The sequence below is a fragment of the Crocodylus porosus genome, unplaced genomic scaffold (assembly GCF_001723895.1).
Source record: "Crocodylus porosus isolate Cpor-Errol unplaced genomic scaffold, CroPor_comp1, whole genome shotgun sequence".
In the NCBI taxonomy this organism is placed as follows: domain Eukaryota; kingdom Metazoa; phylum Chordata; order Crocodylia; family Crocodylidae; genus Crocodylus; species Crocodylus porosus.
In genome coordinates, this window is record NW_017728943.1 from 18,645,320 (window position 1) to 18,658,751 (window position 13,432).

A 13,432-nucleotide genomic window follows, 5' to 3' on the forward strand; every position below is an offset into this window, starting at 1 on the left:
GGCAATAGATCAGTAATTCTCAGCCAGGATGCCTTGAGATCCTTTCACAGGTGCCTTGGGGTGCTACACAGTGTTAGCACCGTTAGGTGTGCAAATATGATTCATAAGATAAACCCGGAGATTTTAGATAGGAATCATTCTCCCTCCTGGATCTTTCTGATTTCTTTGCAACACAAGAATTGCTCTAGTATTTTTCTGTATTTAAAACAACAAAAGAAAACCAAGAGCTGGTATTTTCTGAGAGTTCCTCAAGGCTAACAACGTGTGCTTCAGATCTAAAAAGGTTGAGAGCCACTGTGATAAGCTATTCTCTGTGACCACATTGAACAAGAAGAGCAGTAACAGTCTTAAATTCCAGCAATGAAAATTTATTAGGAAGAACTTTCTCGATATGAGGGTAATCACTCTCATAACATAAGCTTCAGAACAGGTACCCAGAGAGGCTGTGAAATCTCTATCCTTGGAAATTTTCAAAAGCAGGTTAGACAAGCACTTGGCCAAAATGATATGGCCCTGCCTTGAGCAGGGAGTTAATTGAGCTGACTTCTCTTCCAGCCCTGTTTTTCTACAAAGGATAGTTATGTGTCTGTGCAGTAAAATAAAGGTGTGTGATAGTGGGGGTGGACCTATTTGCACTATCCTAAAACTATGTAGAATGGGTAGACCATAGTGGCATCAGCTTCAGCATGGGACAGCCACCAGGCTGTACCAATAGGTACCCAGGCTCTCCAGTGGGGTTTTACTCTGCTTGTGAGCCCCAGGCTGCATTATGGACATGTCTACATTGCAGTGGCTGGTAATATTGCTCTGGCTGCAGTGTAGTGTTGGTATATCTGGCATGGGTAACTAGTAATGATCTGCTTGCACAGCACAGTGCTCACCATGGGCTAGCTATCTGAGTTTTTACACAGCTTTTTGGGTGGGTTTTGCAGCTTGTTGCTAAGCTCTCACTGCTACCCAGCAGTGGCCAAGTTAGCTTGGGTACAGTGGTGACTGATATGTAGTTACATCCCACCTTTTCTTTGCTGTCATTACTAATGCCAAATAGACTAAAGCTAGCCACTCATGCCATAATCTCACCTTCATTTTGTGTGTAGATAAACCCTATTGGCCTACCTCCCAATAAGTTTTTGAAATATGAAGGCATAAAGTTTAATAATAGCATTACATTGTGAAATTAGTCTTCATTATCCCATCCTTTCCCTTTATAGCAGAACCTGAATCTGTAAACCACTTAAGTACATCCTAGAGTCCCCTTTAATTCCATGGGATTTACGCCCGTACGTAAGCACTTCACTTAATCAGGGCCTTTTGACTTTTGTAATGTGCTGCATTATTTTTTCCCCTAGGACTAGATAAGCTACCTTTTTTTTGTCTGCAGCTGGAATTGTTTTTCAATATCTAACACTTACTGATACGTCCTCTGCTGAGCTATCGCACCATGCTGTCTTGAAAGCAAGAGGCAAAAGCAAAAAGAAAAACACATATTGTAGCCTGCCAGCGGCAGAACCCAAGATGAGTTTTTCTTCACGCTGGCCTCTGCATGCCAGTGCAGGCCTGTTCTCAGTCCCACTTAAGTCGGTGACAACATGTCCTTTAACTTCATTGCAAGCCATACTATTCCTGGACTGACCTAAATGTCTGCCTGCCTTTGTTCCCTTCCACTTAGCAGACAGCATTTAAGATGGCTGAGGTGCCACTTTGGTTTCCAAAATCTGAATTTTATCCCAACCTATTTGGCTCCAGTTTGAATCCTACTTAAATAACATACACGTTAGTCTGACACACAAATGTTATATGAGTGAAAAGTACGGACCTGGTTAACCCATGTAAGTGGTATCATTCCTGTGAGGGCCCTGCAACAGAAACAATGTCCCCTTCCTCTCTGAGGTAGAAAGCAAATGGAGATAATGACGAGGTAAATGGGAGCTACTAAAAATAAAGATAGAGTCAGACAGATAATAAAATATGTGCAGGAATGAGTGGTCTAGTTTGAAGTCTTCTGTCTCATGGAACATGCACCACACAGGTGATGGCAGTGAAAGCTTTTCTTCATACCTTGGCCTGGCATTTTCCCCAGCCTTCACATTTGAGGGATTACATCTTAGGGTAGGATGGGAAACCTTCATTTACGTGGCTTCTTCAGTCTGCGTTCCTTTTCGCTATTTGACAATACCAAGAGAGAGGAAGTTAGTGGCCATCTATCAATTTGGGACTAGCATAAGACTCCCAGTTTATTCACGTACCTAACACACCTTAATAAGGACTTTCCTGTACTCCCTTGCATCTTACACTGACAATCTAGAAACATTTTTAAATCAGTTGATTTGGAAAAGCTTTTCCCTGCAAGCAGCATGTCATCTCAGCCACGATGACACAATGCAGAGTATATTTTGCAGCACTGGGAAATGATATGGATGCTGTTTTTTTCCCCCTATTTCTGCATGTTACCTGTTTAAAGAACATATTGTTTTACTGGTACTTGCATAACTTAAAATAGCAGAGCCTTTTGTTATGTGTGGTTGGAGAAGGTTCAACAGAGGAGGGAGAATGAAAATCAAATGCATTTTATGTATACTGTAGAACGGGGCAGGCAATTATTTTGGGTGGAGGGCCGCTTACTGAGTTTTGGCAAGCCATCGAGGGCCGCATGGTAGGCAGCCAGGAGCAGATGCATATTAATTTTCCAAGTTTTTTAGGGGCCCCGTGGGATGGATAGAATGACTTGGTGGGTCACATCTGGCCCACAGGCCGCATTTTGCCCACCCCTGCTGTAGAAGGAAGAGTAGAATGAGCCTATACAATTAATCTCTACCCTGCCTTCTGCCTGACTTCAGACTAACATGGCTCACTGCTTTTCTGTGCTCAAGTATTGTGTAGCTCCATATTCTTATTTGTTGTAAGTGTTTTCATTGCTTGGAGGTAGGAGTGACTTGCAAGGTTCTGACTAAGTTATCCAAAAAGTTTGGAAGTGTTTAAGCCCACAGGTTTGATTTGATGTATTAGAGGGCAAGGATCTAGGCATAGAACCCTGACCTGGATTTCCCCAAAGTTGCGTCGTATACAGATATTGAACTTTTTAGAGTCATTGTATGTGTAGCAATGTTGAATCAAAGTTGTATAATGGCAACCAGTGGCATCCACCTCCTTGCCTTTGAAATATTTATTAACAAGTTATATTTTGATTTCATCCATAAATCGAGCATTTGAAGATGCTTCAGAAATGCATACAAATTTCACTGCATTATTGCCATTAATGCCCCCCTGGAATATTAAACTGTGCATCACTTTGCTGTGGTTGGAGATGAAGACATGGTGAGAACTGGCAGGGACCATTGTGGTGAAGTGTGCTGGTTTCTGCACATTTGTATTTGCTGTGCATGTCCACCAGCAACAGAATTTTAAAAAGTGTGGACAACAGTGCTGTTACAACTTTCCACTTGCCGTTTTACACTACCAAATGTTCAAAAGTCAACGTTATAAAATGACTGTGTGGCCCTGACCACCTCAATTTCTTCCTTTCAGCAGCTAGGTACAGTTGTAGGAATCACTCTGTCTGTGGAATTTGCTTTTCAGCCAGCCTTCTTGCTCTTTTTTACTCTGCAAGATGTCATTAGTAGTTAACTTCTGAGTTCTTTTAGCCTTTTTTTACTTTGGTGCTGTGATGGGGTGATTGGTGCACCTATCACGCTTAAGAGGAAAGGCTGAGGGAGAAGCAGCTTGCAAGTGTGGCAGGGGCTGATTAGAGAGTTGCCTGACCAGAAGGGCCCAGGCTTGAGCTATATAAGCTCAGGCCTTAGCTGGGAGCCAGAGAGAGAGGAACTCCTGGCAGCAGGGCTCCTAGACGAGCAGCTGTGCTGGGGTAAGCAACGCAGAATCTAGGAATAGGGCAGGACATGAACTGGTAGTTTCTGGAAGGGATTAAGGGGAAGTAAGGAGGTCCCAGTTAGCCGAGAGAGAGAGGCCGGAGGAATAGATAGTGTGGGGCACAGAGGGAGAAAGCCTGAGCCTAGGAGGGGCTGAGTAGAGAGGGCCTGGGACCTGAAGCCTGGCATAGGCGGAGGTGGAAGTGCCCAGATAAGGGTGAGTGTGAGGAGGGCCTGAGAGGTTGGAGCCCAGAAAGGGCTGAGTAGGTAAGACCAGGAGGCCTGAGATTGGAGGCCAGGAGGGGCAGGTGTCAGCAGGGCCAGAGGTCTCAACTGATTTAGGAGCGGGGCTAGGGTCTAGGGAGACGGAAGGTCAGGGACCACAGCTGAAGAGCAAGTGGGCCAAGGGAGCCTGTAGCCCAGGAGGGGCAAGGACTCGGGCTGGAAGCCCATGGCCCAGGAAAAGCACTTATCAGCATATCATCTGCGCGGCTTGGGAGTGTGTACTGGGGAGGATGGAGCCCATGTAAGTAGCTCTTAAGGCAAGGACCACGGGCAGCTGTGGTCATAAGAGTAAGAACAGGCTTGGAAAGCCCTGGGACAGTCTCCCATTCCTCAGATATTAGTATCAAGTCATGGCACCATAGTAAAGGGGTAATTGCCTCAAGGGAGTCATGTGGCAAGGGCTGAGCAGCCATGAGGGGGTGTCATGACCACCCGTGTGTCCAGTGCTTGCTACAGTTGAAAATCCAGAGGTGTGTCTGGGCTCTAGGGCCAGCAACGAGACCAAGGTTTGAAGTATGCCTTGTTCTTCAATTTTACTGAAGTTTGATGTACACAAGCTTTGCCTACTGTGAACTGGCCTTCTTGCTGATGTTCCTGATTTGCTGTCAAGTTTTCACACTTGGAGTCCATACAGATAGAGAAATCCAGCTACAGGTTGCCTTCAGGAAGCAGGCTACCTCAGTGAACAAACTGAAGCCTTCAGGGCCAGATCCAGCCCTAGGTATCTTTCTGGAACTACTTTTCATGAAGCTCTCACATTGCACAAGTTGCCCTTGTCAGAGCAGGTCATTGGTATTAGGGGTACATCAGCGCCTCCTCTGAAAAACATCTGGTTGTCAGCTTTTCAATGATAAGGCTTAATTTTATTCTGGAAAGTTTTAAAGATGTATTTTTGTCAATGGCTTGGGCTGAAGGGGTCCCATGGGGAAGACTAGGAATGCTGAGGTCCAGTACATGCAGCTAAATTTGGATGGATTCAAAATGAAACATGCTGCCTTTTCCAGCTCTTTCATATAACAAATAGGATATGTAGTTCTAGACGAGCTCAAGTTGCACAGGTCTTCCATTAAATGACAGGAGAATAGGGTACAGACAAGCTAATGTTGCCCTTAGCCTCAATGCATTTTTCTATGTATTAGCAGAAGAAATTCAGAATTTTTCCACCTCAAGGGCAGGGACAGTGCTTTCCTTTGGGCTATCTGTTATATTTGTAAAGGTTCTATAGTTATTCATGAGTACATGAACAAAAAAAGAGGGCAAGGTAGCAAGCCCGGTTTAGTTTACTCTCAGAAGGTTATGAAACTGAAAGCTGTTTCTAGAACAGCTTGGTCTTGCCTTGTAGATGGGACTTGACTGAATTTTGATATTGTCTAGTGACTGTGGTGTAAGAGAACCCCTCTGCAAAGTGTGTTTTATTTGTTTTTGGTAGCATGGACAGAACAAGAGAAATCATGTTTTGATTGTTATTATTTGGGTGCCAGCTCCAGATTGCCAAAGGCCTTCCTTTGAGATCCGGGTCAATTCAGAAGTTGAAAAGCTGCTGTCAGCCTTTGAGAAGACAGTTTCAGAGTGCACAATGCCAAAGCATATTTACTAGTCCGCCTGTCTGCATTTGGGGAAGTAACAAATGAAATGATCCCTCATACGACTGCTGTTGAAACCCTATTACCCTTTTCTTTCAGAGTCAAGACGAGAGATTTGCTTTCATTGCTGAATGGTACGACCCAAATGCATCTCTCTTTCGACGTTTTGAACTCTTGTATTATCCAAAAGATGGATCGGTTGAAATGGTAAGCACCTTTCATATTATACGTTTTCTAGATAGTTAGCAGGTTGGGATGTTGGCAAGCCGTGGCCTTAGCATAGCATTATGTTCCAGGAAAGAAAAACTAAACAAATTAAGAAATATATATATTTTTTGTTTCTAAAACTAAACAATTTTACAGAAGTTTTGGGAATAACCTTCATATTTATTGCTTTGTTTGTAAAAGCTATGTTTGCATGAATGGAAGTAATTTTCATTAATTCATTTTTATGTAATCTTTACTTGGGTTTTGGCATTAAATATAGCAGTGCCGAGTTACCCCAGGAGAACCGCAGAGTGAAGCAGGAGGCTGTAAGGACTAAGCCCCATGTTGCTGTCAGAGCTGAGTAAAGAGTACAAAGGAAGCAGCCACATCAAGGAAAGGATGTTGTTTTGGAAACTAGAGTGTAGCTGGTAACACAAAGATGACATTGAAAACTGTGCTGTTTCTCTTAGGTGGTTGCGTGCAAAATCCTTTTGACTTTAGTAGGAGTTGGATACAGACATGTGTAGAGTTATTGCGTAGGCAGAAACAGGGAACAGAGAGAGATGAGTACGTTAGCAACAAGTGCAGCAGGTGTAATGAATGCTATTCCAGAATCCCTGTAGTTGCTTCTTCTCAGTACTTGTTAGGAATTGGAGGATGATGAACTCTGATTTTTAATTTTTCATCTTGGAATTGGAGGACAGAATTGTGTTCTTGACAAAGATTATCAGTTGTCATCTTCATCTTGATTTGTAGATGAATGTAAGAAATGGTTCTGTAGTCAGCATGCTAACCCCTGCCCCCCCATCCCCCCACAAAAACAGAAATAAAACTAAACAGCCAGCAACATGTGCCTGCAGTCTTTGCTCAGTGTGACGTTCTGCACGTTCCAATCCCTGTGGCAGCTTATGCAAGCAGATGTGCCTTGTAGCATGCCCTGTGGTTTAGATTAAATTAAAAGAACCCTGCTCTCAATAGTGTCCCTTTAAAAGCACCATCTCTTCATGCTTTATGTATACACATTGCTGCCAGCATTTGAATATTGTTTCCAGAGACAGTTCTCCTCATAAATCTGAGGCAGCTTTAACCTTGTTTCCAACACAGCTTCAGGCAAACTGGTAACATCAAGGTTAGTTTTACATAAATGCTTAGTCTTAAAACTGACAGCTGCACAATTGTGCAGGTGGCATTGCATTAGCCAGGAGTCACCACTGCCTTCTGTGTTGTAGCTGCTCCAAGCACCTGGCTGTGGTTGTTACACCTCTGCTCCCCTGCTATTTTTAATTTCCTGAGAAGATAAATGATTGTCAGAAGGATTAACAGGCATGTCTGGGTAGAGGAGAGGTTGCTGCCAGTAGGAAATTTCCCTTCTCCAAGTGGCTTCCTTATTCTTGCTTTTGAGCATCAACTTAATTTACTTCTCATCAGCTTTGTTTTTTCTTTGCTGAAGATGGTTGTTTCAGATTTGCCAAGTGATCAGTTGCTTTGGATCCCCTGGTTATATAGTCTCTTGGAGAATACCCTGAAACCAGCCCAGGCATAACTTCTAGAGAGGGTGAATCCCTGGCTCCTTGAACTCCAAGACCTGACCTTTTGGTCTGTACCCTCCCCCAGTTATGCTCCTCATATCCCCAGCTGCATTCTAGCTTAGCTCCTGGAGAAGGACTTTACCTGTTCAAGGAGATGGAGCGTACCCAAAGTTGCATGAAGTGAAACAGGCAGTTCTTGAAACAAAACACCTTTACTGGTCCACAGGAAGACAACAGGCAGTGAAGCCCGAGCAATTTTTGTCAAAAGAAAAATAGCCCTGGCTGTTTTTTCTCTCAATACCACTTGCCCCTGGTTTTTGGGCTCCCCCTTTTCAGGACCTTCTCTCAAGTGGCTTACTGGCACTGTAAACAGCAGGGAGTCTCTTCAGGTACAGGGGCTTGATCAACAAAGGCTCCTTACTGCTTGATGGCCCATTACTGGCTAGCAGAGCACTTGGGCAAATCCCCTCCAGCTCTTGTCCCAAACACAAGTAACCCCTTCTTTCCCTGTATACAATAATCAGAGAAACTGAGCCATGCAACAGTAGAAGCAAATGGGACAGTTTGCTGGGAACAAGAGGAGGAAGCAGAAGAGGAACCAGGTACCAGATCCTGCTCTGGGAAGGGAACTGAGCCAGGGTTGCCTGTGTGCTCGGCTTGCTCAGGGTTGTTTGGTGGGTTTGTGTGTTTAGATGTGTTCTCTGAGCAGCTGAGTGGACTGATTGCTTCCTGGGTGTGAGAAATGGTCCTAACAAAGGGGCCTAGCCAGTCCAGGGAGCTGAAAGAATCCCATGTACCACAACAGCTTGAGGACTGACTTGGCTAAGCAGCAGCTCTACAGAAAAGGACCTGGGGGTTACAGCAGACAATAAAATGGATACGAGTCAGCAGTGTGCCCTTCAACTATCTGAAGGGTGTGGTGGGCCAGTAGGAGGTGCTCCTGCATTGAGCCACCCACCCCACTGCTCCCAGCCACCTTCCAGGCTCAGAGTGCCTCCCTGGGGGCACCTCATGTCCAGCAACCCCCTTCCTGGAGCCCACCCGCAAGCCTGGGGGTAACATTGCCACCACCAAGGGTCTGGACTGATCTTGGCCTTGTGCCTCCTGGGAAACACAGGCCTAGTAGCCCTTGAGGGGTACTTGGCCCCCTTCAAGAACTTATATCAGCGATCTGGATGTGGATGTGGAATGCATGCTGTCCAAATTCGCTGATGAAGTTGTAGCAAGTTGTAAGGCGAGGTGGGCATGCTGAAGGGGAGGCACAGAATCCAAGTAGATCTAGACAAATTACAGAGGTGGGCAGATGAGACTAGCATGGCAAGTGCAAGGTACTGCATCTAGGGAGAAGGAGCCAGCAACACACCTATAGGCTGTGGAACACCCTTGTTAATAAGGTGGCAGAAAGGGATCTTGTAGTCATTGTTGACTCCAGGATGAACATGAGCTGCCAATGCGAGGAAGCGGTCAGTAAGGCTAACTGCACCTCGTTGTGCATCTAGGGATGCATCACAAGCAGGTCCAGGGAGGTTATCCTTCCCCTCTATGTGGCATTGGTCAGGCCACAGTTTGAGGACTGCGTCCAGTTCTGGGCACTGCACTTCAAGAGGGATGTGGCTAGCATTGAGAGGGTCCAGAGAAGGGGTACTCGCATGGTCAAGGGCAGCAGGGCAGGCCCTATGAAGAGAGGCTAAAGAGCCTGAACCTATTCAGCCTCCACAAGAGAAGGCTGAGAGGGGATCTGGCCTTGGGGACCAGCGAGAACTGGGGGAGGCTCTGTTCCCCTGGGCACCACCCATGGTTACTGGGCATAACGGCCACAAATTGTTTGAGAGAAGGTTCAAGCTGGACATCAGGAGACATTACTTTACAGTTAGGCCTGCCAGGCTCTGGAATGGGCTCCCAAGTGAGGTATTCTCTCCTACCTTGGGGGTCTTCAAGAGGAGGCTGGACAGATATTTGGCTGAGGTGATATGACCCCGTCACCTGTTCCTGCCTGGGGTAGGGGGTCGGACCTGATGATCTGTTTAGGTCCCTTCCAATCCTAAGTACTGTAATACTATGGTACTAACTTGGGGTGCTTCCCTCAGTCTGAAGCACAAATAATGGTCTCCCTTAGCCAAACCAAGGGGACCCCCAAGGCATAATCTAGACCCTCTCCCCATAAGTCTCCCATGCTAGATCCGGAGGAGAACTTCATTGGTTACAAGGAGTAGGTTTGGAATAGGGTACAGGGTAGAGCAGTATCCGAGAAATAACTTGGAGCAAACAGTGGCATGGTAGCCTTTGACTACACACCTGTATTACTGCAAGCTATATATCTAGTTAGCTCTCAAGTAGCTTACTCAGAAGTATCATCCAGAGGCAGGTGGAGCTTTCCTCTGAAGGCAAGCAGTTCATTGACCATGAGTTTCAAGAGAGAGGGCAAATTTCAGATGGTCCAGCTCTTCTCTCCTTAAGTTTTTGTCATGGCTGTTGCCTCTTCCTCCTGGGCAGTCCTTAACTTACGTAGTACTTATGACCTCATTTACCTGGTCCAGTGGAGACCAGCACCTGTTGGCTGCCAGCTAACCTATTTGAAATGCATCACTGGTTGCTGGGCAGACTGGCAGGGTCTCTAGCCCCCTCCCAGTCAGGTTGGCATTGCTTAGAACAATAAGGAGTTTAAGCCCCCCACCTAGGTGTATGAGGCCAGTCACGTAGGCAGAGGGAGCAGGTTTCCCCCAACCCTCAGAAATATATCCAGCTCAAGTTACAACTCAGGATTACCTGAAGCCGATGAGGTCAGGGGTGTCTGCCCTCTGCAGTGACGTTGGTAACCAAATTGTAAGATTGGTCACCCGCCTGATAGCAGAGTTTGGGGGGGGAGAGAGATGGCATTCTGCCACAAAGGGTAGTTTGAAAGAGGATGGAGCTAGACCAGGGTGGGCAAAATATGGCCTGTAGGCTGGCACCCACCAATTAACTGTGTTCAGCCCCACTGGCTGCTGCCCCTGCTGTGCTCTGCATTAGACTCAGTCCCACTTACCCCTGCCAGAGGGTGCCAGCCCCAGCTAGCAGGCACAGCTTCCAGGCAGGGCTGCTGCCACCGCCACTGCTACAGGCACCCAGTGGCTCCCCAGCTGCTAGCCACTCCTCCTGCTGTCCCTGCTGCAGTGTTCCAAGTAGCAGGCAGGGAGGGGAAGCTGCAGCAATGAGGGGAGTGGGGGATGGAGAAGGCAGGCTCTGCCTGCAGCTCACTTTAGTCCTGCTCGTGCATGGCTGGGCGGGGGAGTATGTGGATGTAGGAGGAGGGGTGGGCGTGAAGGAGTTTTGCTGTTCACAAAGCCCTGCCTGGCAGGCGTGGGACAGGCAAATGGAGCAGGAACAGCAGCAGCAGGAGCTAGTGTGTGTTTGGTGCAGCCCTGCCAGGCAGGCGCATGGGATGGAAGCAGCAGCAGGAGCCAGTACAGGTTCAGCTACAGCCCTGCTGGGCAGGTGCGGGATAGAGACCAAGAGATCCAGTGGTGCCAGGCTCAGTTCACACCTCCCACAACACACCATACCCAAACATACCACCTCTACCCCCCCCACACACATCTACACGTATACCTACACCTCAACCACACATGTGCACTCCCTTGCATACCCCACACCTCAACCACATACACTCACACTCCCCACACAGATCCCACACCCATTCACATGTATACCCACACCCCATCACACACTGCACCCCCTACCACATCCATAGACATCCAACATTATCCCACCCCCCCACATAAGCACTCTTCCACACACCCCATTTGCACCATAGTCACACCTCCCAATCACATAGTCCCTCAACCACACGCACACCCCACATACATGCACCTACCCCTCCATACACAATATAGAAGTAAACCCACCCCCCGCCCCAACAAAAAGCAGCACTTCTTGAGCAAGGGGAGAGACTTTTGGTGGCATAGGTCAAGGGGTAGGGGGTGGGACTTCTGCTCATCATGCAGCTCCTTTAAGCCCCGCACTGGGGGCGGTCTGCACTGCATCGGCGGGGAAGGGGTGGCATGGGGCAGGGTGAGGCAGGGTGGCATGGTCCAGTGCAGGGATGAGTACGCGAGAGTGAAACATGGCTGCCCGGCTGTCAGCAGGGCTGCATCCCCAGGGGGGATGCTGGGGACCCCACACGAGGGTGTGCCACACATGTGCGTGCGCTCATGAGGAGGAAGCACAAGGTCACACTCACACCTTCCTCCTCCTCTTCCTCCTCCTCCTCCATGGGAGCCGGGAGTGAGGAGGGAGGTGGGCTGTGCATGCGTGGCCATGTGTGAAGACTGGGCTCCTTATCTCCAATGGAGCTGGGGCAGCATCCTGAGGCACTGCTTCTCCTCCTCCTCCGCGCTGCTGCTGCCGGAGGCCAACAGCTGGCTGGTCCTCCACGGCTTCCTCTACCTGGTGCTGGACGCCCAGGTGTCCCAGGGCAAGCCTGCATTATGCTTCTTTCATTCATTGAGAAGTGAGTGGAAGTGAAAGTGTTTATTTCAGTCAAGTGTTTGGTATTATTTCATTGTTGCTTTTATATTGTTTTTATTTTGGATTTTAAACCACATTTCCAGACCCATTTAATTGTCACTTCCTGCAACTTCATTGGTGTCAAAGGTCATGTGACATCACTTCCTGATGTGCTACTGCTTCCTGTGAGGTCTTTGAATATGGTTCGCCAGCCCACTGGGTGATAAAAAGTTCATGATCCGGCCCCACATTCAAAAAGGTTGGACACCCCTGCGTTCAGTCAAGCTTCTCCCTTGGCCTAGAATGCCTCCCAGCCCTGGGTGCCTTATGGGCTCCTGGAGCCCCCATTAGCCATATAAGCCACATGTCAAGCAGCTACAACATCTCTGGGTTGCTTTTCCGTGCAGGAACTCCTTCCCCTGGCTGCTGCCAGAGAACTAACTCCTGCCAGTCTTAGCTCTGGGCTGTGCACTGGGCTGTGCCTCCTTCCAATAAGCTGACTGGATGCAGGTGCAGACTAGCTCCCCATTAGCCTGCTGCCATGGCACCTGCAGCTGTGGCACTCTGCCTGGCTCAGCTGGTTGTCTAGCTAGGCGGTTTCTGCTCTCAAAGGAGCAGGCACCCCTTAGTGCCCTGCGACAGGAAGTTGAGGTTAGATATTAAGAAGAACTTTCTCACTAGAAGGGTAGCAAAGCACTGGAACAGGTCACCCAGAGAGGTGGTGGAAGCTCCATCCTTGGAGGTTTGTAAGACCTGGGCGGACAAAGTCTTGGCTGGGATGATTTAATTGGGGATGGTACTGCCTTGAGCAGGGGGTTGCACTAGATGATCTCCTGATTCTGTGATTATAGCGCGCACACATTTTAAACTAGAAACATTGCCACAAAAACATATTTTATTCCTGTGGAGTTGAAGGTGGTATTCATGATGAATAAATAAGGTTTTTTTCAGCTTTCCTTCTCTGCTGAACTCTGAGAGCAAAAGTTGGCAAAGGAAGCAATGAAAACATCTGGGCAGGCAGATCTCAGCTATACAGTAGATGCAGCAGCCTCTATAGTCTCAGCAGCCCAGCACAGAGAAGCACTAGCTTACCTCTGAGCAAATTAGTTCTATTGACCCATGTGGCCCTCCCGATCTGACATCATTTGTAGCCCTAGAGATTAATCCTTCCCTCCTATTTTAAGCAGCAAATTATGACGTGGGTGATATAACCATAATGAGAGGAAGGGTCCTAAATTTTTTTAAACATGCAAGAGAACATAGATTGTTAGCTGAAAGTAGATTATTTCAGTAAAATTTGCTTGTCCAGGAAAATGGAGAGGGAGGAGAGGAGGAAGGAATAAGCTAGCAAACTATATTTACTAAATCTAAACAACATTGATTTTCTGTTGTTTACCCACTTTGTGTCTCATCATTATGTTTTAAAGAGGGTTTATAAATATACCCAGGCATCAGTGCCAACCTCCCCCCCCCCCCA

The 13,432-nt window shown here is 47.3% G+C and overlaps 1 protein-coding gene across 3 annotated transcripts in view; it reads left to right on the top strand.

Annotated features, from left to right (window-relative positions):
- Positions 1-13,432, top strand: part of NME7 (NME/NM23 family member 7) — a 144,020-nt gene that overhangs the window by 37,431 nt on the left and 93,157 nt on the right. For all 3 annotated transcript variants that reach the window (XM_019548833.1, XM_019548831.1, XM_019548832.1), the window contains exon 2: positions 5,834-5,941. In XM_019548833.1, coding sequence (XP_019404378.1) covers positions 5,834-5,941 — 108 coding nt within the window. The remainder of the gene's footprint in view (positions 1-5,833; positions 5,942-13,432) is intronic.